Source organism: Temnothorax americanus, unplaced genomic scaffold, assembly GCF_048541705.1.
Source record: "Temnothorax americanus isolate GAGA-0224 unplaced genomic scaffold, ASM4854170v1 Scaffold33, whole genome shotgun sequence".
NCBI classification, from domain to species: Eukaryota; Metazoa; Arthropoda; class Insecta; order Hymenoptera; family Formicidae; genus Temnothorax; species Temnothorax americanus.
In genome coordinates, this window is record NW_027509475.1 from 794,667 (window position 1) to 821,413 (window position 26,747).

The 26,747-nt window shown below is 42.9% G+C and overlaps 4 protein-coding genes and 1 long non-coding RNA gene across 14 annotated transcripts in view; 2 read left to right on the forward strand and 3 right to left on the reverse strand.

Annotated features, from left to right (window-relative positions):
* Lim1 (LIM homeobox 1) overlaps positions 1-17,677 on the reverse strand; it is a 44,915-nt gene extending 27,238 nt beyond the window's left edge. For 2 of the 8 annotated variants that reach the window (XM_077413375.1, XM_077413382.1), the window contains exon 1: positions 291-2,978. In XM_077413375.1, the coding sequence (XP_077269501.1) occupies positions 291-505 (215 nt within the window). In that variant the 5' untranslated portion in view covers positions 506-2,978. Of the gene's footprint in view, positions 1-290; positions 2,982-9,107; positions 9,219-14,862 lie in introns of those variants that run through there. The other 6 variants (XM_077413381.1, XM_077413380.1, XM_077413378.1 and 3 more) reach the window with 6 other exon arrangements.
* LOC143901259 (uncharacterized) lies at positions 9,931-13,835 on the forward strand. Its single transcript, XR_013258028.1, has 2 exons — positions 9,931-10,748; positions 11,810-13,835. It is a non-coding gene; the product is annotated as an uncharacterized LOC143901259 (long non-coding RNA).
* Positions 17,678-17,816: 139 nt separating the features above from the next.
* On the reverse strand, positions 17,817-19,920 carry LOC143901258 (mitochondrial fission process protein 1). 2 transcript variants are annotated; one of them, XM_077413387.1, is made up of 4 exons: positions 19,788-19,920; positions 19,065-19,220; positions 18,734-18,861; positions 17,817-18,665 (listed from the first exon to the last, which is right to left on the reverse strand). In XM_077413387.1, the coding sequence occupies exons 2-4, from the start codon at positions 19,117-19,119 to the stop codon at positions 18,351-18,353; spliced, it is 498 nt and encodes a 165-aa protein (XP_077269513.1). In that variant the 5' UTR covers positions 19,120-19,220; positions 19,788-19,920; the 3' UTR covers positions 17,817-18,350. The 2 variants fall into 2 exon arrangements, with proteins under 2 accessions (XP_077269513.1, XP_077269514.1); XM_077413388.1 differs by lacking the exon at positions 19,788-19,920 and adding an exon at positions 19,438-19,458.
* Positions 19,796-22,041, forward strand: Pig-l (phosphatidylinositol glycan anchor biosynthesis class L). The gene is made up of 5 exons (XM_077413385.1): positions 19,796-20,372; positions 20,492-20,573; positions 21,031-21,227; positions 21,304-21,434; positions 21,530-22,041. Exons 1-5 carry the CDS (start codon positions 20,057-20,059, stop codon positions 21,668-21,670), a joined length of 867 nt encoding a protein of 288 aa, XP_077269511.1. The 5' UTR covers positions 19,796-20,056; the 3' UTR covers positions 21,671-22,041.
* M6 (neuronal membrane glycoprotein M6) lies at positions 21,824-25,830 on the reverse strand. Of its 2 annotated transcripts, none has more exons than XM_077413384.1 (5): positions 25,689-25,830; positions 24,500-24,636; positions 24,238-24,420; positions 23,979-24,129; positions 21,824-23,819 (listed from the first exon to the last, which is right to left on the reverse strand). In XM_077413384.1, exons 1-5 carry the CDS (start codon positions 25,690-25,692, stop codon positions 23,506-23,508), a joined length of 789 nt encoding a protein of 262 aa, XP_077269510.1. In that variant the 5' UTR covers positions 25,693-25,830; the 3' UTR covers positions 21,824-23,505. The 2 variants fall into 2 exon arrangements, with proteins under 2 accessions (XP_077269510.1, XP_077269509.1); XM_077413383.1 differs by lacking the exon at positions 25,689-25,830 and adding an exon at positions 24,952-25,651.
* Between the last annotated feature and the right edge of the window lie 917 nt (positions 25,831-26,747).

Sequence of the window (26,747 nt, forward strand, 5' to 3'; positions counted from 1 at the left end):
ATGCTCCTCAAATGAAAAGATAATTCTATTAAATGTCAATTAATCTTTTCTCCGCAATGTGTCAATAATTTATTTGTATCAGAAAATTGTACGTTGCACAACGATTCAATCGTTAATAAACGATTTTATTACCAAATTTGACGTGTTAATTTGATTTGATAATACTGATATAACGCTGCCATATTTTATTCTAAAATAAACTATAGCTCTGGATGCTATATAAGGGTTGTCAGAAGAATCTTTCCACGTGAGGATTGAAAGCGCGCGCGCACACATAGACGGCCGCGTACCTGAAGAAGTCGTCCCTGCAGAAGAGCTTCGCCTCCCTGGAGAAACACTTGTCTTGCAACGCGGCTCTGCAGTCGAAGCAGCGCACGCACTCGACGTGCCATGCACGATCCAAAACGTTCAGCAGGTACTGATCCATTATCGGTTTCTCGCATCCTGCACATGACAGGAGCATCGCCAGACCGCGTCTCCCTGTTGAAATTAAAAGAGAACACATTACGCACACCTCCGTCACTTCGGGCTCCGCGATCTTATACGGACATGACGTTCAGCCCCGCCAGTACAAGCTCGCTCAATACCTCCCCCCTTTAAACTACCTGCTTCTCTCTCTTTTTTTCACGTCCTTCAAGGATGAAATGCGCAAATCTTTTTGCGCTTCGTCAAACGGCTCGATCTGATACACGTACAATTTCGAAAATTTCAATTGAAATTTGATGAAATATTAACGCACGCGGGGTTATTAATGCATGCGCGCGGCGGACACAAACGTTACGTCACTGGTTCCGGGCAAAGCTTAAATTAATATTGGTTCTGCACGCAATGCTGAACATTTCGCGCTGTAAATATATGCGCTACGCATTCCGCGTAACGCAACAAACCCGGCTTTACGCAATTTAATGTAATCGCGGATGCATCGCGAGATTCAAATCGCGGCTAGTAACGTTTCAGTTTATACTCGAGAATATTCTCTCTTTCTTTTCCATTTCGAATAACACAATTCTGTTTTCCCAGTGCTGAAAGAATGAAATATATATATCACCGGCGCGGCGCTCGCAAAACGTTAAATCCTTCTTTCGCGAAACACACACGCGTATATTTATTTATAAATACTAATTTCCGGGCGCTCGTTCGAAGCGCCCGTCGAGTAATTATCACAATGGAAATTTGATCGGAATTATGCGCGAAATTATCCGCAATGAGTCGAATTAAAATCACATGCAGATACGCAAAGTAAGCGCGCGTTGGCGATGATTTGTTAAATGAAAAAAAAGGGGGGGAGATGGCTTATTAATCGCGTTGGGAGCATCGATCGAACGAAATGTTCGGAGCCTTTCGAGCGTGGCGCGCGTTTTATTTAGAAAGAAGATTAAGCGCTTTCATTGTAAGAGCGCGCGTGCATAACGAGGCGTGCATTGTGCTCGACTTTTTTGTATATTCGACGGTTAAATCGCCGTACGATCTGGTTAACACAATCCGGACCGGTGTAAAAATACAACAATGTGACATAATCGCCGTACTAATCACGTAAAGCGGCAACTAATCCGATTTGCGGAAAAAATCCCTGTTTTTATTAAGCTGATAAGATTGATGACGAAAGTCGCGTGCGCTCCTTTCAAGTTTCGCAGATTCTTTAGTGAATTTGGGGCTGGGCGATTTCTTCGAGGAATCTTGACAGCATATCGCGCACTTTCTGCAATTAAATTACATTAATCCTAAACGATCTGGTGTTATTTTCCTCCCTTCTCGACGCTACTGAAAATTGAATGTAATTACGTTTCTTTTCTCTCCGCAATCAAAATTTAACTCGAAATATGTAATTTTTAAACAAAGAAAAATAGAAAGAGTTGGCAATTGCAGATGTTCGTGCGATAATTCACTAAAGTGTTGCAAACAACAGAATGTGCATATCATTTCTTAACCTAGTATATACAAGTATTGCTAAATGTAAATAATAAACCATAAATTTTTGAATCTAAATAATCGTATAATTACAATTACTACATCAAGAGCAACATTTGACATTGAGAGGATAACTGGCGTTAGCTGGTATGAACCTAACTTTTGTATCCCAATTTAGATCTTTCTAAAAACAATATTTTATTTTATTCATATTTTATTATGGTTGTGTGTGTGTGTGTGTGTGTGTGTGTGTGTGTGTGTGTGTGTGTGTGTGTGTATCAACATTACCTTGTATGAATAATTGTCGAAAAATAAAAGTTAAACGACATCTTGGTTTACCCAAGATGTGACTGCATGTATTTTATAAATATATTTGATTTGAAGATTACAGTCGCGTAAAATATATTTATATTTTAGTTAGAAATATAAATCAATAATGATTGAAAATTAACATTGACGATCGACGACTTTCAATGAAAAATTCGATAAACAAGAGTTTCGTTAAACGGGTCTTTAAATTCATCGAGGGAGAGCGCACATTTTTCCGCTGCAACCCTGTATGCACATCATTCATTGTTAATATAACCGTAACGATTAAACATATCAAAAATTACCGAGCGCTAACTGAGGTTTCAATTACCACCGGGCATCGCTCAGTAATTTAAGCACGGCAATTTGAACAATGTAAAATATCGCGGTTAAAATGTTTGCGTTATACGATCGTCGAACGGTCAGCTGAAATTTCTCCACCGCTTTGGACTGCGCGGCGGCGTTGCGATTGCCTAGCTATAACGACGCTCCCTTCTAATTCGCGAGAAAGACGAGGCGGGAGGAAAGGGAGAATTTCGAGCGTCGCGACGGGGTACCGTGACCATAAATCTCGGGGCACTTAAACAAAAAGCCGCGGATTATTGCATCGATGAATTTAACGATCGCGCTTCGGCATTTATAGTTGCGCGATCTTTCATCTGATGGCTAATTTCGCGGCCGCTTTTTCGCGCGCCTCTCGCGACCGGGCCCCGCGACAGCGAATAATTATAATTCGTCGTTAATTAACATTTGCGAACGAGACTGCTCTTTCGCCTTTGCTCTCTCTCTCTCTCTCTCTCTCTCTCTCTCTCTCTCTCTCCTTCTCCTTCTTTCTCTGCCTCTCTCTCTCTCTCTCTCTCTCTCTCTTTCTCTCTCCATTTTTTATCTTTTTCTTTCGCCCTACCATTATCCCTTTTCCTTTTCTTCCCTCCGTTCGCCCTCTCGTCGTTTTTATCGCCATCATTGAGACCCACGGAATTCACCCTCCTCTTCCTTTTTTTCCGCGGTTTCCGCCAATGGGCGGAGTCCCTCTGCCTGGCTGGCAGGGTTGTCAACCTAGCAACCCTCCTCCCACCCTTAAGATCTGACCTTGCGCATCTCATCCCTCTCGCGGAAGGGCGAGAAAGGCGAGCGGGTGGTAGAACGGCATCGACGGCGACGTAGTCCGTGAACGTTCGCATCAAGTTAACTTCGAAATCGTAAACTATTCCGCGTAATCGACTCGCATGCGCCCCGCGCCGTTAATGCCCGAAGCTATCTCTTGACTTGATACAACAAAAATGGATCACTTGGATAGCGCGAATCTTAATATTAACGAAAAAAATTTAAAGTCACTTAATTTTAATCAACGAATAATTTTTCTACTGTTATGTTTTAGAAATTTCTTTCTCTCAAGTTGTTCCATAAAGTTTTCCAAAGTAATTTGTATTCTCTTAATTAGAGAATACAAAAGCCAAACTACAAAGGGAATAGACCTATTGATATCTTTGCTGAGCGAGTAGTTGGATGCGTAATATATTTTATACTTCTTTTGGAAATTAATTTGCTGAATACATTTTATATGCATAGATATTAAACCTTCAAAATTGTATCATTACTAGACATACGTGGCAGAAAAAAAATCGAGATAGATGAATTTGGCGCATAATGTTCGTATAAAATTCTAATACAGCAATTAAGATTGTTAAAAACATACGTTTCCAGATTAATGACGTATATTTAACATGAAGCTCGAGTTGGTTTGTTTTAAATCGTTGCGGCGATTATAGTTATTTAAAGTTAAGTTTTGCAAAAAGAAATTATGGCCGTACGTTCAAGCGTTAAATTATTATCTAATCACGAAATCAATAACATAAATTAAGGTAACACGTTTAGAAGCTAATCTCGCGTATAAGTACCACGTAGAATTCCGATATTATCGCGTAACGACTTTAAATGCTTGAATAACGGTCTCAACGAATATAAGACGTACAGGGTGTTCACGTATCACATCAATGCCGATTAAAGTTAACTGCTCAAACGGCACTGTCCTCGGCAGAGACATTAGAAAACACTTAAAATAATCCTCAATAATTTTCTCTCTTTTAACACGTAAATAATGCCTTAAAATTTCAAGCGTATAAATTTCAAGAGAATAATTAATCGTAAATTTTTTTACTCCTCATTTTTACGTTATTGCGAGAAAAAATATGTGTAAAATTATTCTCGGCTTTATCAAAATATTTATCTAATCTATTTATAGGTATCCATCGAAACGTCTGTCACTTATGCGATTGCCTATCCCAGTTAGAAAACTAACTTCGCGTATGATTCCCTAGTCGGAAAAAGTAAGAAACAGGAAACCGTAGAAAGACCTAGTTAGTTGAATCGCATAAACCAGATTAGGATTAACGGGACGTGAGACGAAAATCCTGTTGATCCAGCGACATCGGCGGATTGCTTAATCCGATTTTTTCCGGCTGGACGTCATTGCTCGCGTCATGCCGGATCTTGTTTTGTTCCGTCGGAGGAGACTTTATCAAGACGTATTTATCATAAATGCCAGAGCAATGACGAGAGAATAATACATATGATAAAAGAACCGAAATCTTTAATATAATATTAATAATCAGAACACATTAAAAAAATGCTATTCAAAGATAGTTTGTATCATTTGTTTAAATGTAAAATATGAAATAATGGACTCGATACCAAAAAACAGCATGACAGTCCGATGATAAGACGCACCGCGCGGAGTAGAAAAAAGTACCGACAAAAATTTAAAACATATATTTGTATCTTGTAACGTGTAACTTGTAACTATTGTAACGTTCTATTTGTATCTATGTCATTCTTTCACACGTATATTTAAAGATAAAATCTCGAGGTGCGCTCTAACATAAATGGGAATAAAATTTTCTGACATTTTGACCGGCAATATAATTTTTAACATCATCAGATCCGAAATTAACGCTGAAGCAAGCAGAAATCGTTCCGCGAACATAATTTCTAACGTAATCGCATTCGACGATTGCCTGACACCGTGTCTATTCTCATATACCAACTCTAGCTTCATGTTAAATATATGTCATTAATCTGGAAACGTATTTGTAACAAAAATCTTAGTTGCTATATTTATAGAATTTTATATCATCATTATATGCCAAATTCGTCTATCTCGATTTGTTTCTGCCATATCTGTCCAGTAATGATATTACAATTTTTAAAATTTTATATCTATAGGTACATGTAAAATGTATTAGTAAATTAAATTTATATATATATATATATATATATATATATATATATATATATATATATATCAGTATGAGCAACCCCACGTATCTCGTGTATATTTCGACATGCGCGTTTTTGTCACACGCGGACAACTACGCAGAGGAGATAAAGCAAGAGAACGAATTTCAGCGAATTACCTTAACCCTTAACGTGGGGTCTACGGCGTCTGAGCCAAAGTGATATCTGTTCGTAACTGTAAAACTTGCAAGCCTGTTAGAAGATATTAAATAAACGATGTTTATCAAAATATGACTATAAAATCGTCAACTACAATGTAGACAGATGTTTTAGGCTGCGGTCCACTTGACGCTACAAATGCTTCGAAGCATTCCTCTTCTCTTTTCTTTCAATGAAGAAAGAAGGAAAAGAAAAATGCTCCAAAGTATTCGTAGCGTCAAGTGGACCGCAACCTTACAATTTTTTCAGATTTTTTAAGATACTTTAAGGTAGGAAAAAATAATAATAAACGTGAAAGACTCACGTATACACTTAGAAAGTACCGAAAAAACGTATGCACTTTAAGGGTTAATCAGTCTAAGCCTACCACAAGTGCATCTAGATTCGGCAAATCACCATAACGATGAAAATTACTATTTTCCGAGCACCGCGCCGCGCCGGCGGCGAATCGATTTGCTGACTTCGGTGAATCGGACCGGTGAAGAAAAAAGGAAGAGAAAGAGAGAGAGAGAGAGAGAGAGAGAGAGAGAGAGAGAAATAAAACACTTGAAAAATCTCAAGAACTTTAAAAGTTATCTCATTAATTGTGTTTAATTACTCAAGGCTAATTTCGAGATCACGCGAATTTTTTGTAATCCATGATAAGAGACATATATTTCTCGGCGACTTTGGCACAACTGTAAATTGGGTAATCAGCACTTTTTGTTCTTTCCAAGACAGATGACGAATTAATTCAATAAAAACAATTAGTGATCTTAAGAATGTGTGTAATTATTGTCCGATATGTCATAGAAAATGAAATACTTTGAAAATAATTCTAGGAATATATAAAAGAATCATATGTAATCATTTTTATGTACTTTTTCTCTCTTTGATTATAATTCATTAACTCCAACTAATAGGGGTGAACAGTACAGATGTTGGCCACTCTACAATGATTGGCCACATCTTAAAAAATTAAAGATTATAAAAAATACTATTAAAATGTTTTTAATACTATAAAAAAAATAATTATTATAATATTTTTGTACTTATAATTAAACACATTTTAAAATAGTATTTCTTTATAATCTTTAATTTTTTAAGATGTGGCCAATCATTGTAGAGTGGCCAACAACTGTACTGTTCACCCCTAATGAAATTTATTGACCGATTGATTTGATTTCTTTTTACACTTTATGCTTATATGTGTTTCTCATCAATTCTTTATATAAAATATAACTAATAATGAAAAGAATATCGATTTTCTATCGCAAACTTCTGTTAATTATGCAGAAGAGAAAAAATAGTCGAATATATTTTACGTAATGTGTATCTATGTGTATGTACAATTCTACTCAATATTGCCTATTTCACCACTACACACTATTGCGAAATACTTTTGTATTCTAAGTAGTAATTATATCGAGTAATTATGCATAATATTTCTCTCTAAAAAAAATAATAAGTCAAATATATGTTTTCCGTTAGCGGGCACGTGTTTTCCCGTCTTTCACGCATTCGAACTAATTACGTCTGATCGCACTCATTTTTACTACTAGATTACTATCCGCGTAATATAAGCGACTATTTAAAAATATAAATAGAACTTTGCGTGTCACGTACAAAATTATACTCGCCCGCTTTCGCACATGTGACAGACTTCATCGCGCGAGGCGGGATTTAAATACATTAACATACCTTAAAAAGTTTCCAGCCTTCCCCTGTACCTTGCGAATAACTTCGGCGCGAGTCTATCGCCGCGTAAGCGTGTAAAAGACACTTCCCCACGTCATTTCGACCCGCGCAATTGCGACGTACCTAGCGAGCGGAAAAAAAATCCGTCGCTCCTTCGATCGCAGCATAGATTTGCATGCATAACGTCGCGGGATTGTATTCTCTTATTGAGCGGTTCATTGACTCGTGATCTCTATGCGTGCGTGTGCAGCTTCTCACGCGTGACGTTTCTTTCGCAGAGAAAGGGAAGGAAGAGAGAAAGAGAGAGAGAGAGAGAGAGAGAGAGAGAGAGAGAGAGAGAGAGAAGGGGGAGGGGGAGAGATTCACGCCCTCCGTCGCGAGATTGATCGAAATGGCACGACGCTCCCGCGAACGAGCGGCAACGAGCGAAAATGAGCGGAAAAATCGTCCGCAAAAGTTTCGCATACAGCAACAGGTACTTTGCAGTAACGCACCTTACCGAGTACTCTCGCGAAGAAACCGGCGACCAGCGCAAAACGTGATCTTAACTAATAGAGCGCTGCGATTCGAGAAAATACGGTGGAACTTGTTGACATATCGAATCGAGTGAAAAAATACTTTTCAACTTATAAATTTTTAAGGCATTGCCAATCGAGTTACACGCGTGTATATACCAGTTTCAGATTTTTACGACATTTAAGATGCAGAAACGTCACGAAAAGTATAATAAGCGATTAAACGATTAAATTAATGAAGTGTAATTATAAGAAACAAGATGTCACTCTTAATTATCGTCGGTTTCTCCCGCTTTCGAGAGAAGAATCTCGGAGAGGCTCGAATCGATTGTCAATCCAGATGTTACGCGTTCCAAAGATGCTCCGCGGCGTCAACAAGGTTGATCCTGCAGTCTCACGCGTCGCGCGTATCTTGCACGGTTCTCCGGTGCATTAGGCATGACATTGGCCCGATGTTGCGCTATAAGGGATACGTTACTTCGGAAACCATCCTATTTTACGCGAGATGCGCTCTACTCGTGTAAAAAGGTTGCACGGCGCGCCTGCGTAAAATAAATATCGGGAATAGAGTAAAATGAAATACGGACTAAAGAATGATCACTCAAAAGTTTTACACTCTTACTCATTCCCTTTTAGAATGCTGAGCACGAACGTTGTCTCATACAGAATTTATAACAGAGAGAGAGAGAGAGAGAGAGAGAGAGAGAGAGAGAGAGAGAGATTTTATAGATATATTTTATATCACCTCTCTCAATTTTGTCTAAAAATATTCATAACGAGAAAGTATATATACGGTCATCGATTTTCAAACTATCATGTATCGAAGGCTCTCGTGGTTCACATTTTAATAATTGACGTTTCCAGAACATGCTTTCGCAGATTCTAACATCATCAACCGCATCTATTCCGCATGATATGGAAAACCGAATAAACATTTGAAACATTCCGTCGACCACGTCGCGATACGCAATCGCGACGGACAACTGTACGAAATTTTCGTAATATTTCAAAGCAACAGTCCACGCGGTATCTTATCGGTAACTATATATAATGCGTTACATTATTTCGACACTTACTCCGCGAGCGACTCTTTGACTTTTAAATCTAACTCCGATTAATCTCCCAACGGAGCAGGGTGCGCGTTCTACGTGAAAGTGACGTTAGCGCGCGACGAGGCCCATTTGCGGGGCCCGAGGGTGTACAGCGGGTACTATAAAGTAAAAACGATGTTCGCATGCTTCTTACCTATGTTACAAGCCTGGGTGACGGGCAGGGGTGCGCAGCAACGCCCGCCAAGGGCCGTGACCCTTATCCGGGGGGTTCCAACCCCCCCGGGGCCCCCTCCCCCGCCCCCGGCGCCCCCGTAGCCCTCCACCTCCCCAGCCGCGACCGCGGCCACCCCTGCCCCCACTCCCTCGCCGGGCCCGGGACCACCACCAGGCCCACCTTCCACGGGCCCGTATCGGCCGAACGGTCCCGAGGGCCCCAGTGCACCCACTTTTACTGCGTTGTTATCCCAACGGCCGTTAAATCGCACTTCTCACACTTTCCCCCCCGATGCCAGTGATGCCAACGTTTACTTTAACTCTCTTGCTTCCTCTCGTCACTCACTGCAAAATTTCCGCCGTGCTTGTTCACGCGTGCCGGTCCTTGCACCCCCTCGCAACGCGCGGCACCCACTCGTGTGCGATCTTCGTCGTCCTGTCGTGCGCGAAGACGGGGTTGTCAACCCCGGACGGCGCGCGCGTTCTCTCAGCTGTCGTCTTGAGAGCGCTTTGTCGTCCTCATTGCGATCCGATCCCGCTTGCTCCCTCGTTCGATCTCTTTAACGTCCTCTTCCGGCGCACTAGATACCAACACTCGTCCGCTCACAATCTTGCCCGAGATACGTGCGTCTTACACCCTGCCATGACGTCGCTCCTTCGACGTTATCGTGCCTCGAACGTGATCGCGCGACGATTGATCTTGATCCAGCGCTCTTTGCGAAGTGCTTTTGCCCCTTTGTTCAAAATATATATCTCAACATGAAAGGAACTCTCGGAACTTGGAACTCCCGTGCATCGAGCGATCTCTCTCTTTCGGATCTCGCTCGACCTCACGCGGTAAATCCGTTTCGTCGACCGTGCCGGCGAGAACCGATCCCGAGGATGAGAGAATACTAGCGGGCGTCGTGCTTTCGTCGCGTTTGTTTCATGCACTCCCGGGATGATCCCCCGAGCGTTTGTCGCGGCGACTTCTGGATCGGCGCGCGAGAGCCGCTGACCAGTGATCGCTTTCTTTCTTTCTTTCTCTTTCCGTGTCTCGCCCTGTGTCGTATCTCGAGGGGGGACCGACGCCGGAGATGCCGGCGCGCGGTGCGACACGTCACGTCACGGCAGCGGCGGAGCGAACACGACGATGACGCGAGCACACTCGCCTCGAGTTCGCCAGCCAACTGGCTGCACCTGCGGTGTCTGCGAGTGTCCCCCTCCTCGTCTCCACACACCCGGAGTTCCTCCAGAACTCGGCGCAACCGACGTGGAGCTGCAGCTACGCCCATTGGCCACGACCACCGTGGCAAACGTGGTACGACGGCGTCGGATTGGCCGGCGACGGGAGACACGGGCGTAGCCAAGCCGGAGCGCCGCCAGACATGGCCGTGGAATGGCTGCGGAGCCGCGTTCGCTTGCGAGAGGCGCTTCCGTCGTTGCTACTGCTGCTTCTGCCGCTGTTGCTGCTGCTGCTGCTGGCTGCTGTTGTTACTGGAAATAGGCTGGTGGTGCTGCTGCCGCCGCCGTCGCCGTCGCCGTCGCCGTAGCCGCTTGCTTCTCTTCGTCTGACACGCTATCGATCCCGCGGCGTCGCGGGAGACGAGAGGGTAGACCGCCGCCTCGCGAAATGCCACAGGTTTCAGGGAATCTTTACCTTTCGCGCCCGCGAAGTGTGTTCCTCCTCCTCCTGATGCTCTTTCTACCCCGCTCCCCACTCGCCGCGCCGCGCCGCGCCACGCCGCTTCCACTTTGCCGTTCTATCTGGTCTTCTGCATCTACCTCTCTTGCCTTTCTTTCTAAGTGCCGTTCGTTGTCTTCTTCCTCCATCGGCCTTCCGACATCGCCCTTTCACGTATGAACATTTAAACTCCCTTCTCCTCTTCCTTTGTCTTCCATCTCGCCGGTGATTCTTTTCCTCTGTTTTCTGTATCTATCCTGTTGGTCTATCTATACACTGCTTTTTAAGTATTTGTCCATCTTTCTCTTTCCCGACAGTCCTTTCCCTTCTGAATGGAGTGAGCGAATGTCTTTTCGCTTGCTTGTTGTCGATGACTCGACGTGATATTGTTATCGCCGATATACTCTCATCCTTCTGTCTTCTGCATCAACCCCGTTAATTTCTTTCGTCTTTTTTCTTTTCCTTCCATGTTCCTCCTGCACGCTCCGCCTTCGCTTCTTCCTTTTATCAATCCGTCATCCTGTCTTCCTCTCTTCCTAGTCGCTTCTTTATTCTTCTCTGCCTGTCGATCGTGCCTGCGTTCTTTCGTACACCGCCTTACTCTTGCTTCCTTCATCGTCATCCGTGCATGATCTCCCTTTTCTTTCTTTTTTTCATCCTGCCTTCTGTGCCTACCCCGTCATCATTTCTTCTTCTTTTCTCTTCGTCTTCTTTTACCGATCTGCTTCTCTTCCCCGGTTTTCTCTTCTTTCTACGTCATCTTGCGTATATCTCCCAACCGTCTCTCTCTTCCTCCATCTTGTTCCATCCTCTTTTTCTTCTCCATCTTCCTCAGTCTCCTTTTTTTTATCCTCTATTTTCATATATTTTCTCATATATTCATTCATATATTTCTCTGTCATCTTCTGTCTTTTCTCATCTTCCTTTATTATACACGCGCTAGTACGTTGGTGAAATACGGCGCGTTATCGTAGGGTGCGAGTACCTAACTGACACGCGCTCCTTTCTATCGATTAAAGGACTCCACGTGCCATTAACCGAGTGGCCGAATGCTGCTGCTGCTGCTGCTGTGACAGCCTCGCCTCGCGGGATGAATCGAAATTTGAGTAAACGTGCTCGTCTTAACCCCAAAAATGTTTAACGGTGAAATATCGAACTCTATTGTTCATTAAATATATTAATCTTATATTATTTCTATTGCTACGAAATAAAGGTTCAAATTTCAGAGTTCGTGAGATTTAATCATTTATTAAAGAGAGAATTTTTATTCGTTGATATATCTGTTATTCTTATTGATCTTACAAAGAAACTCATAATTGTTAAGAAAGAGTCCAGAAAAACCTGGCAGGCAACTTAAAATTCGGAACATCGTTAACGCAGAAATATTGCGAGACACCCGGTACAGAGCGGCATCGCGGAGGATATTTCACGCGAGTCGCAGATAAACCAGTGCACATCTCGTCTTCGCTTTTCCCGCGCATTTCTTCTTCCTAATCAGGAACCAACGGTGGCTTAATGGCGTACGATCCTCTATCGTACGACCGTGATTCGCCGTAATTAGCCGTAAAAAGAAGCGGCTCCTGTAAATTACATTGTCGCGCTCGGTTAGGCTTATTACGAGGGTCGAGGGCGACGGGCTACCGAAAAGCTAATGCGAAATTATTACGGCCGCCCGCGTGAAAAATCGTTCGCCGGTTAGAGATGTCAAAACATCTCATCGTCACGTCAAAACGTCGTCACGTTGTCATTTCTCGGATCAGCAGAGTCAAGACTGTACGAACGCACTTGCGCGAATGGGCGTGTGTGCCGCATCCCCCCCGATATAAAAGTCTGACGGAGAATTCAGAGCTTGATATATCCGTCTTCTTAATGTCGGTCGATTCAACTTCGCGGTAACAGCGGGCGGCTGCAGCTCGAAGATTGTATCGCGATTAAAAAATACCATCACCGAAGGCGGCACTCGATTTAACTACTTCCCGATTCTCGGGAGATTTAGTAGAGCAGGTTGCAGTAATGTTTCGAAAAGACCACATTGTGTGTGTGTGTGTGTGTGTGTGTGTGTGTGTGTGCGTATGTGTGAAAAATATTGCGTTAGGCGACACTACCGCGACTTTGCAACAACGTAAAGTACGTCACGTTACCGCTGCAAATACGTTTCGCCGCAAAGTTGCAACGTTGCTTTGCGCAATCTTTCCGAAGGCAAAGGCCCGTTGAACATAGCTGTACAATTATCCCAACGAAAGAAATATTTCTGCACTATTTCTGCGATTTTTCCGTGCCGCGAGGAGGGATGAGATTTTTACAGCAATTCGTGCTTCATGTCGCACAAACTGGCATAAATATGGATATCAATGCAATGACGAACGGCAATCAGTATAATCCAATAGAGGGAAGACTGAAGAGGCAGGGCAGGAGGGGGAGAACAATCGAGAAAAAAAGAAAAGAAAACGGCGGAGGCGCTTTTTCGAGCGTTCTTGGCCGCGAGACGCGGCTGTAACCGGCTATTTATTGCGGGGATTATTATCACGGGCTTCTGTCCATTCGAGACGATATTTACGGCGCCGGGGCCGTGTTCGCGGGCGTACGAACGAACGACTTCATTGCAATTGCGCGCCCGGAGGGTATTTATGGTAAGGGCTGCGTTATTAGCGCGGAGCTAAAACTTTACTGGCCGGCGCTGGCCGCCTCATTTACGGCCGCGCGGCGCCCGTAATCGCATAGTTAGAATTATACGATTACGAGCCGGGCTCGGTGTGCGTTATCGTCGATGGCCATTGAAATTCTTCAGGCGCCTCCCCGCCCCCCCCCCCCCGCGTAATCCAGCGCGAGAGAGAGGCTCAAATGAGAGGGAGAGAGGAGGAAGAATGGGGAGAGGAGAGGCGAAGTTAATTATTAATTATCGAACGCGCGACATGTCGTTAGGAGCAGCGCGAGTAGCCCGATTATACGCGATTAAGAATCGCGCTGTTAATGTCATCAAGATGCGAGATACTTCGCAGCTCCGTGTTCGGAAACGGTAACGTCCGAAGACTAATATATAGGGAAGCTTCTTTAAAAATATCGACAAAACGAAAAATATATGTATAATGTATAAGATCGAAGAGATGATAGAAAATCGGTTACACGGACGACGTGATTGCGAGAAAATATTGTGCTTTTAAAAATAATTTTAATAATGTTATATAAAATTGATAATTATAATTTCAAAATTGTATAAAATTATAATTATAATTAATAATTTCAATGTTGTATAAAATTAAATTTTAAAATAAATTTAAATATTCTTCTCAGAGAATTACTACTTAAAATAAATTTAAGATAAATTAAAAATTTTAATTTAAGTGCATTCGGCTGATGTGCGTGTAACAAAAACGATAAATGTTTAAAAAAAATGTTGCGCGCAAGAGTTACAAAAGATTCTAACAACTAGCGGATTTTTTTATTTTACTTGCGAGAAAAAATCTATATTAATTCTTCTATCAAAAAATAAAAACAGGCATCTAAATCAATTCTATAACAAATATTATAAACATATAATATAAATTATAATACATGTATATCTAACATAGAGAGTACATAGTTATTTATTCTATAACTTTTTAAAATAAATTTTATTTTATTTTTCTTACGAGAAAGAATCGATATTAAAAAATCTATAAAATTAATAAAATATCTATAAAACATCTATAAAACAAACGTTTAAATGCATTCCATAATCAGAATTATAATACATGTGCATACTGTAAACACACACATAACATATTTCTATTAGCTCTTCAAAAACTTTAACAGTAAAACTTGTCATAGATAAAAAAACGCTTTCAGATCGAAAGCATTTAATACATAATCATATTCTCAAAGTTCTTTTTTCCGAAATGCGCTGATACGCGCACTCGCGCGATTTAAACCGCAAATAAATCAACAATCGCTTAAAACTAAAGTTTCCTACAACCGATCGCACGAAATCCGCGCTCGCTTTACTCAAAGATTTTCCGTCGACATACCGCGGAGATAAACGGAGCGATTAATCCCAGTAATAAATGACGAATAAAATAAGTTACAATTCACTCACCGTCCGGCGACCGCTCCGTCGTTGCTCGCGGTGCCTCCTCGAGATACTCCTCCTGGTCCTCCTCCTCCTCCTCCTTCTCCTCCCTCGTCCTGCCTTCGCTCCTCCATGGCGGTCGCAGGACACTTGGCACTGACACTCACGAAAACGGCGGTTAAAACGACGACCGACACTCTCGGGCGTTACAAAGACGCTATAACGTTTACATCGTAACGGGAGAGTAAAGTAACGCGAGGGAAAACACATGTTTGAGACACTCGCGACATCTTGCGAATCGACGATAAGTACACAATCTCGATCCCCGGGACGGCCGGGGCGGGAGCGAGAATTCGAAACTCGCGCGCCTAGCTTCACCCCGCCTAATTGCGCCCAACGGCACTCTTGCCGTATTTCTCGTCGTATTTCGAACGACAAATAGATGTTAGCTCCGCGTTTCAGGGAGATTACAACAAATGCGCAGCTTGCGATCGCGATGAACGGTGTTCGCGAGCAGTGGCGAGCACTGTCGTCGCTCTGCCGATCGACCTGCGACCAGTAGTGTTCAAGAGACGTTCGTCGAATTAATCGACGCTGCGAAATACGCGCGTCGCCGGTACACTCACCCTGTTATTTAGACTACGCAGTCGACGAGTATCGAGTGACCGTGTTTGCCGATCTAACGCGCCGCGACGTCGCGTCGGCGTCGCCCAACCTCGGTGTAGTCGGTGCGCATGGATCCATTCCGCATCGCGGCGACGCCGACGCGACCCGCGACCGGCCACGTTCGAGAGAGACGTGCGGGCAACTTCACTCCGCTTATCGCGGCGACACACGGCGCGCGAGTCAATTCGATATCTAATATCTAATATCTAATTGAGACAAGCCGGACTATTCGAAAGTGTATTACGATATTCAGTATCGTGATGTATCGCTTTAACGGCACAAAAATTCACCGAGATAAAGATAATTTATTAATAAATTTCTTCGATACGTTCCCCTCCCCCGTATCGTTTTTCGCTATCCTTTGCACAGCTTGCCCCGGCGATTCGCGTATTATTTCGCGCTTTCGAAATATCGAAATAAAAAAGAAATTACGACCGCGCGGCACGTCCGAATCGAAGCGTTAAAAAAACAATTGAATGTCGCGATGAGACGATAATGCGCGACTTTTCCGTTCCATTCGACTGTCCCCCGGCCGTTTCCCTCGTCCTCCCGATTCTAATCCCGAGTCCAAAGTGGACGAATCGCGCGGTATAATTCCAGCTTCGGAAACATTTTTAAAGACGATTGATCGTCGAGCCAATAATCTCTAATCGTGACGGATGAGACGAGGAGAATAACCGCATTTCGCGTTTGTCGACACCGGCGATTCGCACTCCGAAAAATAACGCGACACGCCGCCTAGCCGTTGCCCGGCCCGCTTCGGAGGTCCGCGTGCGAATGGTAGCGCGTAGCGCGGCGACCTAAGCGTGGGCGCGACGCGCGCGGCCGAAATCAAACGAGCGTTGTTGACGTCAACCTTGAGTTCCAGGAAAATCCGTAAAAAAAACCTAACAGAAAATATATATATATCCGATAATACGTTTCAAAATCAATTCGGTCGCTCGAGCGAGAAAACGGCGGCGCGTATCGTTCGTTGTATTGACAAGCGCGAAACGTGATCACACTTTCTATTACATATGTATTTGTTACGATTAGCGATTTTATCCCTAATATTGTTATAATTGCAAAGTTGTGCGGAATTTTATCGTTGGTCCGCTGTCATCAATGCCAATGCCTCGAAAATGTTCAAGCATGTGTTATCGTAACTTATTTTCATTCGGAATAAGAAACGAAAGGATATAGAGAAGATACATTATTATCGTTTTATCGATATTTAAGGCGATATTTAATTGTTTCGATATTTAAGATAATATTTAATTGTTTAAACGCTTTGAACATTTCGCTTGTTTGATCGTCATTTTTTTCCGCTATTTTCTTTGCATTCGCAAAACAGAAAATATAAATACGTTAATAATGAATATATTAAACAGTATTGCAATATTACGGTATGACGTTTTTAAGAATGCCGCGCGTCGTCGGAGATTTACGAAAGATTCGCCGGCAGATTTCTATAATCGCTAATTGATGCGATATATTAATTCTTTTTTAAAAAGGGCCGACGTCGAGCTTTTTGTCAAAATAAAAACGGGAATTCGAAGGCACTCCGGAACGAGAATCACGCAAATAAAAGTGATTTCGAAGTATTACTACTAAAATATCGCGGATACAAGAAGATACGTGTCAATGTATATCTTGCGTCATTTATTCCTTGCGGAAAAATTCATCGCGTTATCCGACGATCGAAAATTACGCTCGCGGGAAAACGCTTAGTCGGTGCCATTGATGTCTTAATGCGAAACTCGCTCGAATCGCGCCGTTGAGAAATGTATATCGATTACAATCGCGTTTATCGTGAGCGCGGGACCTCAGATTCGGCCGCGATAGCGATGGGAAATTGTGTGGTACGGCCAGATAATGATCTCGTAATCGGCGCTGCTTGCGGTATAATTATAACGCCGCCGCGCGATGCGGTATCATTTTTTGCGCGATGCATTTTCATGAAACGGGTGTTACCCTACATCGCGCCATTATTAACCGCCGCACCGTGGAAACACCGTCGGAGAACCTTTCGCCGTGCATATAACTTGCGAAACCATTCCTACTTTGCGGCACCGTCTAAATTCCTCTGATATCGCGATGATTAAATTTCTGGAAAAAAAAATAATAATGATAAAATAAAAACGAGAGAGACGTCATTTCCTTTTCGAATTCATTTTGAGTAAGAAATACACGAAAGTGGATTATCGTATATATTTCCTACTTAATATATAATAACGAGAGAAAAAAATAAGAAAAATATTAGTTATAGAAAATACTAAATCGAAAACATAACGATGCGTTAAAGCGAAGACGATTACGAGATAAGGAACGAGGAATTAAATCAATAACTTTATTCAACAGCTTAACAATTGCGGCAAAGCCAGCTAAAAATCTTAATGCACATATTGCTGTGTAACATGTACATTGTAACAAAAATATTTTACATTTTTGCAATTAACAATAAAATATTCTAAGTGCATTCTGTTGTACTATCTTATATCTGGCAGTAATACTGTACCGTTTTTCTAGACCAGGAGAGATCGTGTAAATATGTTTTTAATTCATCTTAAGTTATTCTTTCGTAGAGTTTATTTCATATTTCATTATCCTTATCTGTATATCACATCACAAAGAATTTTAATTTACATTTTGATGATTAAGGAAACTTTCAGGCATCACGTTGACCGTTAAATCGTCCTCAGATAGAGATCATGAAAAAATATATTATATTCTTCCACCAGTATTTTAATATAAGATCTTTGAGTTGCTTTGTGTACAAAATTGAATAAATTCTCCAATATAGCTCGCTTAAGCACGACCTCTCTCAGGTTATATACTATATAATTAACTACCTGTACGAACAACTATCGTTATTCATGTTTCACACCGCATAGAGGCTCCTTTGGATGGTATCCCGTCCATTTCCTGTAACTAACATCCATCGCTCTTTCCACGGCGTGGTCTATGGGATGTATTATGAAAGGAATGGACACCAAACCAATAAGCGTAGTGATCCAAGGCTTCTTCCAAGGTGCTCTCGCACTCTTTCTTTGAGCAAACTGAACTGCCGCGCAAATCCTATTTATGGTAAAGCCGGGAATTATCACCGACGCGAACGCCTGCCATATCAAAGTATCTGACGTGGACAACAGGACGTTTTTGGTTCTCTGTGGCGTAGTGTCCGCCTGTAATAATAGAAGCTGTTAAAATGTCCGATAATTATCCCCGTTAAAATTTAACATTTCCGCAGTACCTGGTAGACCTTCGCACCTTTGTGCACCGTGTCTGCGAGAACATATCCGCTTGACAACGCATAACTGAACCACACGACGGATTTTGGCACCAGGCTCCTAAACGCTTCTCCAACCTCGTTCGCATAACCTAAAAAAAAAAACAGAATTTACACCTTGTTGGCCTACGTACAAAAGAATCATCTTGAAACGCCGATTTGCTTTACTGTTTCTTATTAATTATTTATAAATCAAGTATGACTTGTATACGTCGTGCAGAATCGTGAAACACAAAACGAGAGTAGGATGACAGAAAATTTCGATAACGGTACTTAACAATATTCTTGCCATTACCTAAATATCTCACATACGTGTCTCGGTACAGGTCCACCTCCTCCTGATCGTTCATCGTCCCGGAATCCTCGATTTTCCGACTACCTCCCGCGCGGTGACATAACCTGCGGCAGACTTTTGGCACTTCGCGGCGTTCAGTGCCAAGGGAATTTTCGGCTGTCAACGATAAAATGTCTATAAAATCTCTCCTCTCTTCCTATTCTTATCTAAGCATTTAGAATTTATTCGAGGGAAAACTTGGGGTAGAAATATCGTTGCAAAAACAGATCACGTCGATCACGAAAAACACAACGCTGAACGCATCAGCGTCGACCGTCGCAGCTACGGAGCTTTCGATAGGTCGATAAGGTCGCGCGCTCGCAGTTCGATATACCTGTCGATTCGTATTGATTTTTTGAAACTTTAAAGTTTTATAAATTTTCCTTTGACCTTCGCGCAACGCTTGAATCACGCAACGAGTCAATTATCCGCAATTACCTCGTTTCTTCTTAATCAACCTCTGATTGCGTCATGCTGACGACGTCAGCTGTAATTGCGATTACCTAATTTTTAAGAAATAATCTCTGACCGACTCTGACGCCCGAGGCTATATATAGATATATTATAGTAAAATGTAAATCTAGACATATTTCACATTTTTAAATAACGGGATTGAAATAATGTTTACGAAAATAATTATCTCATCTGGAAGTTAATATATTAAATTATCGTTTCACGTCTTACGTCTCGCACGTCCACCGTTTCCCTCTTCCCCTGAATATCTTCCTCGGTTCCTCCATGGTTCCTTCACAGTTCCTCCTCGGCCGTGAAACGCCGAAAACGGCGACTGCTCGGACGGTCCGCCAAGTCGGCGCGACCTAACCTCAAACTCGGCCGCTGCGCGGCTCCGGGGAACGTCGCGATCTCGCTCGCGGGCAATAACTCGCGCGTTATCGGCGACATGGCGGGCCCGCGATAGCTCGCGCGACGTCGCGCACGCGGGGATTCTCAGGATGATGGCCGACCTGGAATACGTGCGGCTGTACCTCAGCCTGCAGCTCAACGAGGCGATCTCCTGGTGGTGCTTCTACATCCGCGAGGTCTCGTGGCAGCTGCTGATCGCCCTGCTCGCGTACCTCTGCGTCTGCGTCTTCCTCTACGCGGTCCTCAAACGGGTGGGCCATGCCGCCTGGCAGCTGCCGGGCCCGCCCGGTAGACTTCTCCTGGTCACCGCTCATCCGGACGACGAGGTGATGTTCTTCGGGCCGTTGGTCTACTGGCTGGCCCGCTCCAAGGCCAGCGAGATCTACCTCCTGTGCTTATCCATGGGTACATGTCACTGGCGGGCCTCTCCGTCGTCCCAGGATCGTGAGCGACGATCCGGGAATGAACCAGGCTAGACGTCACGTAAACGCTGTGTCTATTGATGTTTACCAGTATGCTTGCAGGTGGGGACAGAAAGAGGGTAGACGAGCTGTGGGCGTGTGCGAAGGTGCTGGGAATCCCGGAGGCTAACGTGACGATCATTATGTGAGTGTGCCTACGGGAAACGTGCTCCAATTATTTACATATTTTTCTTTCGAGGAAATATCGTAGGATCGCTTTATTCTAACGGCATATTTAACGCTAGATGTACTTGTCTAACTTTTGCAAGATGGAAATTGGGACAATCGGTTCTGCAATGCGGGACCAACTCCAAAATCTCCCTTCTTTGCTAGGGAAAATTTCGAAATGTTAGAAATAAGATTCTGCGCCAACGTTATGTCAAATGTAATTCCATGTGTTATATGTTGTATGCATTTTTAGAAAATTTCCTGTCCATGTGAAGTATTGCTTTGCAATACGGAACTAAAAATAGAAAAATGGTGCTTGGTTCCTTATTGCACAACTGCGTCCAACTTCATTCAAGTGTTAAATATGCGATGAGGAATATGATAAAATAGAAATAACTATCTCTTGTATAATAGTCGGATAAACAAATGTACAGGAGCAGCGAGTTGCCGGACGATCAGGGCGTACAGTGGCCAACGGACACGGTTGCAGAGAGCATCTTGCAATACGTAGAAATGTATAAAATCAACGCCGTCGTTACGTTCGACAAACACGGAGTGAGCCGGCATAAAAATCATATCTCCTTGTATTTTGCAATCGCCGCGTTGTGCATAGAGAAGAAAGTACCGCCTTGTGAGTAACATCGTTCGCTCGATTGACATACAAATATAGCAGGCTCGTATGATGTATAAGTCCGATCGTGTTCCAGATTGCAAGCTATATGTGTTAGAGTCCGTTAATATAATCAGGAAGTACATTCAACTCTTAGATTTGCCCGTCAGCCTACTCTCGGCCTCGTACTGGTATCTGGTGACGTACGAGCAGAAGCGAACGATCAAAGTAAATCGGAACGTTCTGCCTCGTTATTGCGAGACAATTAATCATCGCGTTTAACGCGCAAACCTCTTTTCTTAAACGTTATCTTTCCCTTGCAGAGTGCCATGGCCGCACACAAGTCCCAGTACGTCTGGTTTCGAAAGTTGTACATGATCTTTTCGCGATACACGTTCATCAACACCCTCCAAGAAGTCAGTGCCCTCGACCTGGAGCTGGACCTCCAGTTCGACGAGGACTGAACGTCACGCGACGAATGAAGAACTGTACAAAATGTGTAATTTAACTGTCACTGTACATACTTTGTCTACCATGATAAATGTAAATTACGTACCAAAGCTACGCAAACTATAGATAATTAATACGGAAACTTTGAAATATATGCAGACACACACTTTATTAGAGGGAAATATTTTTTTATTCATTAATATAATAGAATATTAAGAATATATTATACATTGTAATTACTTTCGAACGCGGCACGTAGTTTTTACAGTGCAATAAATCAAAGTTCTTTCCTTAAAAACAAACAAATACTGCGTGCCGCGCGTTTTATCCTTCTCTATTGTATACAACCTTTTGCAGCTGCATATAAATTAAAATTGCCATTTGATATGTGTGTCATTTTACTCATCAGGTGTGTATAATAAAGTAATCTAGAATTATCGTGGATAAAAAAAATCGTACCTCTAATTTAAGTTGCGGGACGCGCAAGGTTTTTCATCCGGTAATCGCACACATTACGAAAATCAGCGATCATCGTCAAATCATTTGAGCAAGTAATAATATGTGGCGAGTCGAGCTCGCGATTGTACGTATATATATTTTTTTAATTTGTGCCTCAACATTGACGTGTTACATAAGTCATAAATTTTTGTTCAGAGCAAAAATTCTTTACTTTGGCACAAGTAACGTGCATAGAAGAATTTATATATAACTTTCGTTCCTTTCTCTAATATTCCTTTCTCTATTGATAGCGGAATTCTTTTACTATTCGGAAAAATATATTGCTCTTTTCACAACATTCGATATTATACATAGGTATATACGCAGAATCCACGAATATTCTTCTATTAGCACGATGTTACGTATTCTGTAACATTTTATCTCCGTGGAAAGCTGCTAAAGTGAAAGATGAGCTTTTCCCTTATTATAATTGCACAAACGACATGAATATTTCTTAGCAAGCATGCTGAGAAAATATTCAATGATGATTAATAATCATCTTAACAATTGTTGTATACGCGGTCGTTGTCAGTTTGATTTTTTTATATCCTATGTAACAGTTGTCTTTTTTATTATTTCAATGTAATTTTCCCAGCATGCTTTAAATGTCCGTAATGTAACGAAAATATATGCTTAGTAGCCTAGTATGTAAACACGTATAAAAAAGAAATCTCTTTCGTAAAAAAATCTCTCAGTACTGAAGACATAGTACGTGGTATGTATAGTCCGAGAATTAGCCCTAATACCGAAAGATTAGACCGACAAATGATCTGAAGTCGTCAACACTCGCATAACACTATTACGCACAATACAGGGTGCGAAGTGAAATAAAATACTTTCAAGTAAATACAAATCTCTGTGCGCGCTGGAATCTTGCGCATTTCGAATGCACAAGGCTACATTTCAAATACTTTTCCTATGAATACGAAGCTTATGGAATGATATCGTCGTGAACGTTTTACGCTCTAGACCGAAACTCCGCGAATCGATCGCAAGAGATCTCTTCGATCGAGCGATTCGCGTTAAAGATGAAAGTTTTACGACAAACCGGCACGTGTCTCAATAAACATCTTTTTTACATAAAACGAAGTAGATGCTTACATACGATTACGGTCGCAGATAAAATGGACGGCATAGAGTTGGTTCCCGCAAGATCCTCGAATCAGTAAACTACCGTAGACGGCGACAGTCACACCGCGATGAGCGGAATACCGAATTTAGGTACATAGAGAAGAGGAAGTGGTACCCGGAAGAGATTTCCAATCGGGCGCAAGGATGACCTACGTGGACAGTCAGGTGGACGATAGGCTCCTTACAAAGGGTTCATAGTGAAGATCTCGCGGGCCGTGTCCTAGAACCTGTCTTTACCGCGATGAGAACCGAGAGTACCCATTCCCGGCTGCGGGGAGTCCGGATCGGTCGCGTCCTGTAGGTACTGCAACTCCTGCAGTTCCTGGAACTTCTCGTGATCTCGTATGTGCGCGTAGTTAGCGGACAAGCACATCAGGTAGTGTATCAAACTTAAAATCACGAGCATGCTCGCCACGGTCGCCAAGATGAACATCACCTCGGCCTTCTCCACAAAATCCTTGCAGAAGAGCTTGACCTCCTGTGGTCCGCACACTTGCATGTCCTGCACCCGTGTGTTATTTGGAAACATGAAGCCTGAAACGGCACGAATTTGGTTGCTCTTTATCAATTCTTGGTTTTTATACAACAAACGATTAACATAAATATTATATAATAAACTAGAATATATAGATGGACTTAAATACAACGTCGTAGTTTCAGTCTATTTATATATATCGACGTGTGAAAACTTACCGAATTGAGTGAAATCAATGCAGTCATCAAGAGACTGGACACGTGGATTGCTGCACAGGCCCCAGAATATGGTAAATACCAGCGTAGTAATAACCAGGAATGCAAATATCAGAAGCCAAACTATTTGCAGGATGTAGATGATAGTCATAAACTGGAAAATAAAGATGTATATATTAAGATAATTAAAATAGCTTGTAGTCACACCATGATTTTTCCATTAATGGGGAATAATGAAGGATTTTACACTTTAGAAACTTACAACAGCACAGGAGATACGCCCACCCACTCTGGATCTCCACGCACGGTAGACTTTGTGCCTCGTAGCACCAGTTGCGAGACAACCGACGCACAAAATCATGAATCCTAAGGCTGCCATGCAAGCTCCGATCGACGCAAATACTAGCTGCACCGCTTCCAACCATCCAAGATGCAGATGGAACACCTAAATTAATTTTGTAACTTGAAATTTACAGAATCTTTACTTTGAAAAAAAGCACCGAGTTCTCTCACGCGTGATTTACCTGATCCATCATAAGAGCACACAACGTCGCACCTCGGTACATAGTTCCGCAGAAGATTCCGACTCCCAGACAACACATGATGGTTGCTATAAGAGTCGCATACGGCACCCTGGCCATGCATTCGTTGCACATGTTTCCTAAACAAGGAAATTCCTTTAATATTTGTAATTTTGTTATGGGACGCCATGTCCGTTTATATATATTTAATTGAAGTTATCGCAATCAAATCTCGCTATGATCAAAATCTAGATATAACAATGATAATATAGCATAATGTGTCAAGTAAATTTTTCAAAGAGAGATATTAACCGTAAAATATGTAACTGTTGAAATAAATTACAACAGAATCTATTGTAACGAAGAGCAGAATTCAATTTTATCGCGTCTACATTTGTCACAAGACAACTCGTACTGTTTATCGTCACATTCCAACAGCATTTTCAGACACTTACTACAAGTTCGTTCCTTCGAATTTAGTCCGTGTAGACTACGCTCGGAAAATCTGTCTAGGCTAGCGTTACTCCCAAAGTTGCCGCGCAGCGGCACGCTCTCTCTAGCCTGACGTAGTTTGTTCAGCCTCGTCATTTTAAATATAATTGTAAGAGCAACAATAAACGATCCGACAGTAACAATAAAAACGAAGAACGCGTGGCCGCGAGAGCTGGGCGTTCGGCCAATGACTAAACCATACCACAGACGCGGATGACTAATCACTTATCTACAGTTCGGTCAGATAACGCGCGACATGTGTCTAACTATACTCGCTAATTATACGCTAGCCCATTCACAAACTCGGCAATGTAAACGTGCCGTTAACGCGCCACGACGTCTCTGACGGAAACAATTAGCGCGCGGCGTCTATTATTGTCTTCATCCAGAACTCCTTCACTTGCGTGCGAACGTCATCCGTCTCTTAATAACACTTAACAAGCTTCCTCCGCGCTCGTCCGTGCTGCGTCAATTATAATTCACATCGTATCAAAAATAGCTCGGTCTCGATCAGTTGATTATTAGCTCATTGTATCGAGCGCGTCGAACCTCGAGTAGCCCCAATGTTTACAACCGTATGGATACCGTTGTTATGGACGCTCGCACGACGGTCCTAAATCGGACCTGGGCATCGCACGATCATGTTAATTTACAGCAGAAGACCCGAAAAGTGAGATTCTCGTCGAGATCAGCGACTTACCCATGTTTGCAGTTTGCAGAGTCGCTCGCCTGAGGTTAACAATGCCCGGAGAAGGTGGGATGGGCAGCGCCCGTACGCTTCGCAGGAATCCGCGATTACAGCAGCAGTTGCTCGTTAATTACCGCGGCGATCGCGCGTCCCACGGCCGCGGCAGCGAAGGACATCCCAGTTCGCGATCGCTAGGCGTAAAAGAGAGAGAAGGATGAAACTGGCGAATCCGATGGACTCTCAATGCCACTAGCTACCCATCCACGCGAAGACTATTACAGAACTATTCGAGTAATCTTATGTGCTTACAGGTTCTTGATCTCCACTTCACAGATATCACTGCGTTATAACTCGCTTGTTTACCATCTGTCAGAGCCACTCCGGGAGACTGCGCGTCGACGAGATGATGCAAGATCGACCACCCGCGAACGGTCCACACCGATGGATCTCTCGCGCGCCGACGATCTTATCGATCTTATCACGCGCAATTACACGCGCGCGGGCACGTCGGAATTTCGGGCATCAGGGGGAACGACTTCCACGGGGTATCTTCGACCGGAGACTCAACATGGCGTCACGATTGTCACGAACGCGTCCGTTACTTTTCCGTATGGTGAATGGGATCGTTGCTCCGGCGACGAATCGTAGGGCGTGCTGTAGTAAGCGCTCGGCGCTCGTCGAAACCGTCGGTCCCTTCGATGGAGCGGGGCTTGGCGGGAGGCGATGATGACCGGCTGTGACCCCGATTCGATCGGGGAGTCGCGATAAACGCGCCGAGGCGAGAATGCCCGTATTCTCTAACAATCCGATCCGACGAGTAGAATCTCAAAAGTCGTGATGAAGGGATTTTGCAGGAAGATGCGGGAATAGGAGGGATCTGCTGTAACAATTTTTATGAAAATTGGAACTTGCATGTTCTCGTGGTTCGCTTGATTTATTAGAAATTTGTTTCTCGTTACTGCTCGGCGGGGCAAAACACACACACACAGCGATCGTAATGATTTAAAAATATATCTTTTATATCGAGAAATGTAACAATAAATATACCTGCATAGTTTATCACTTTGAGGA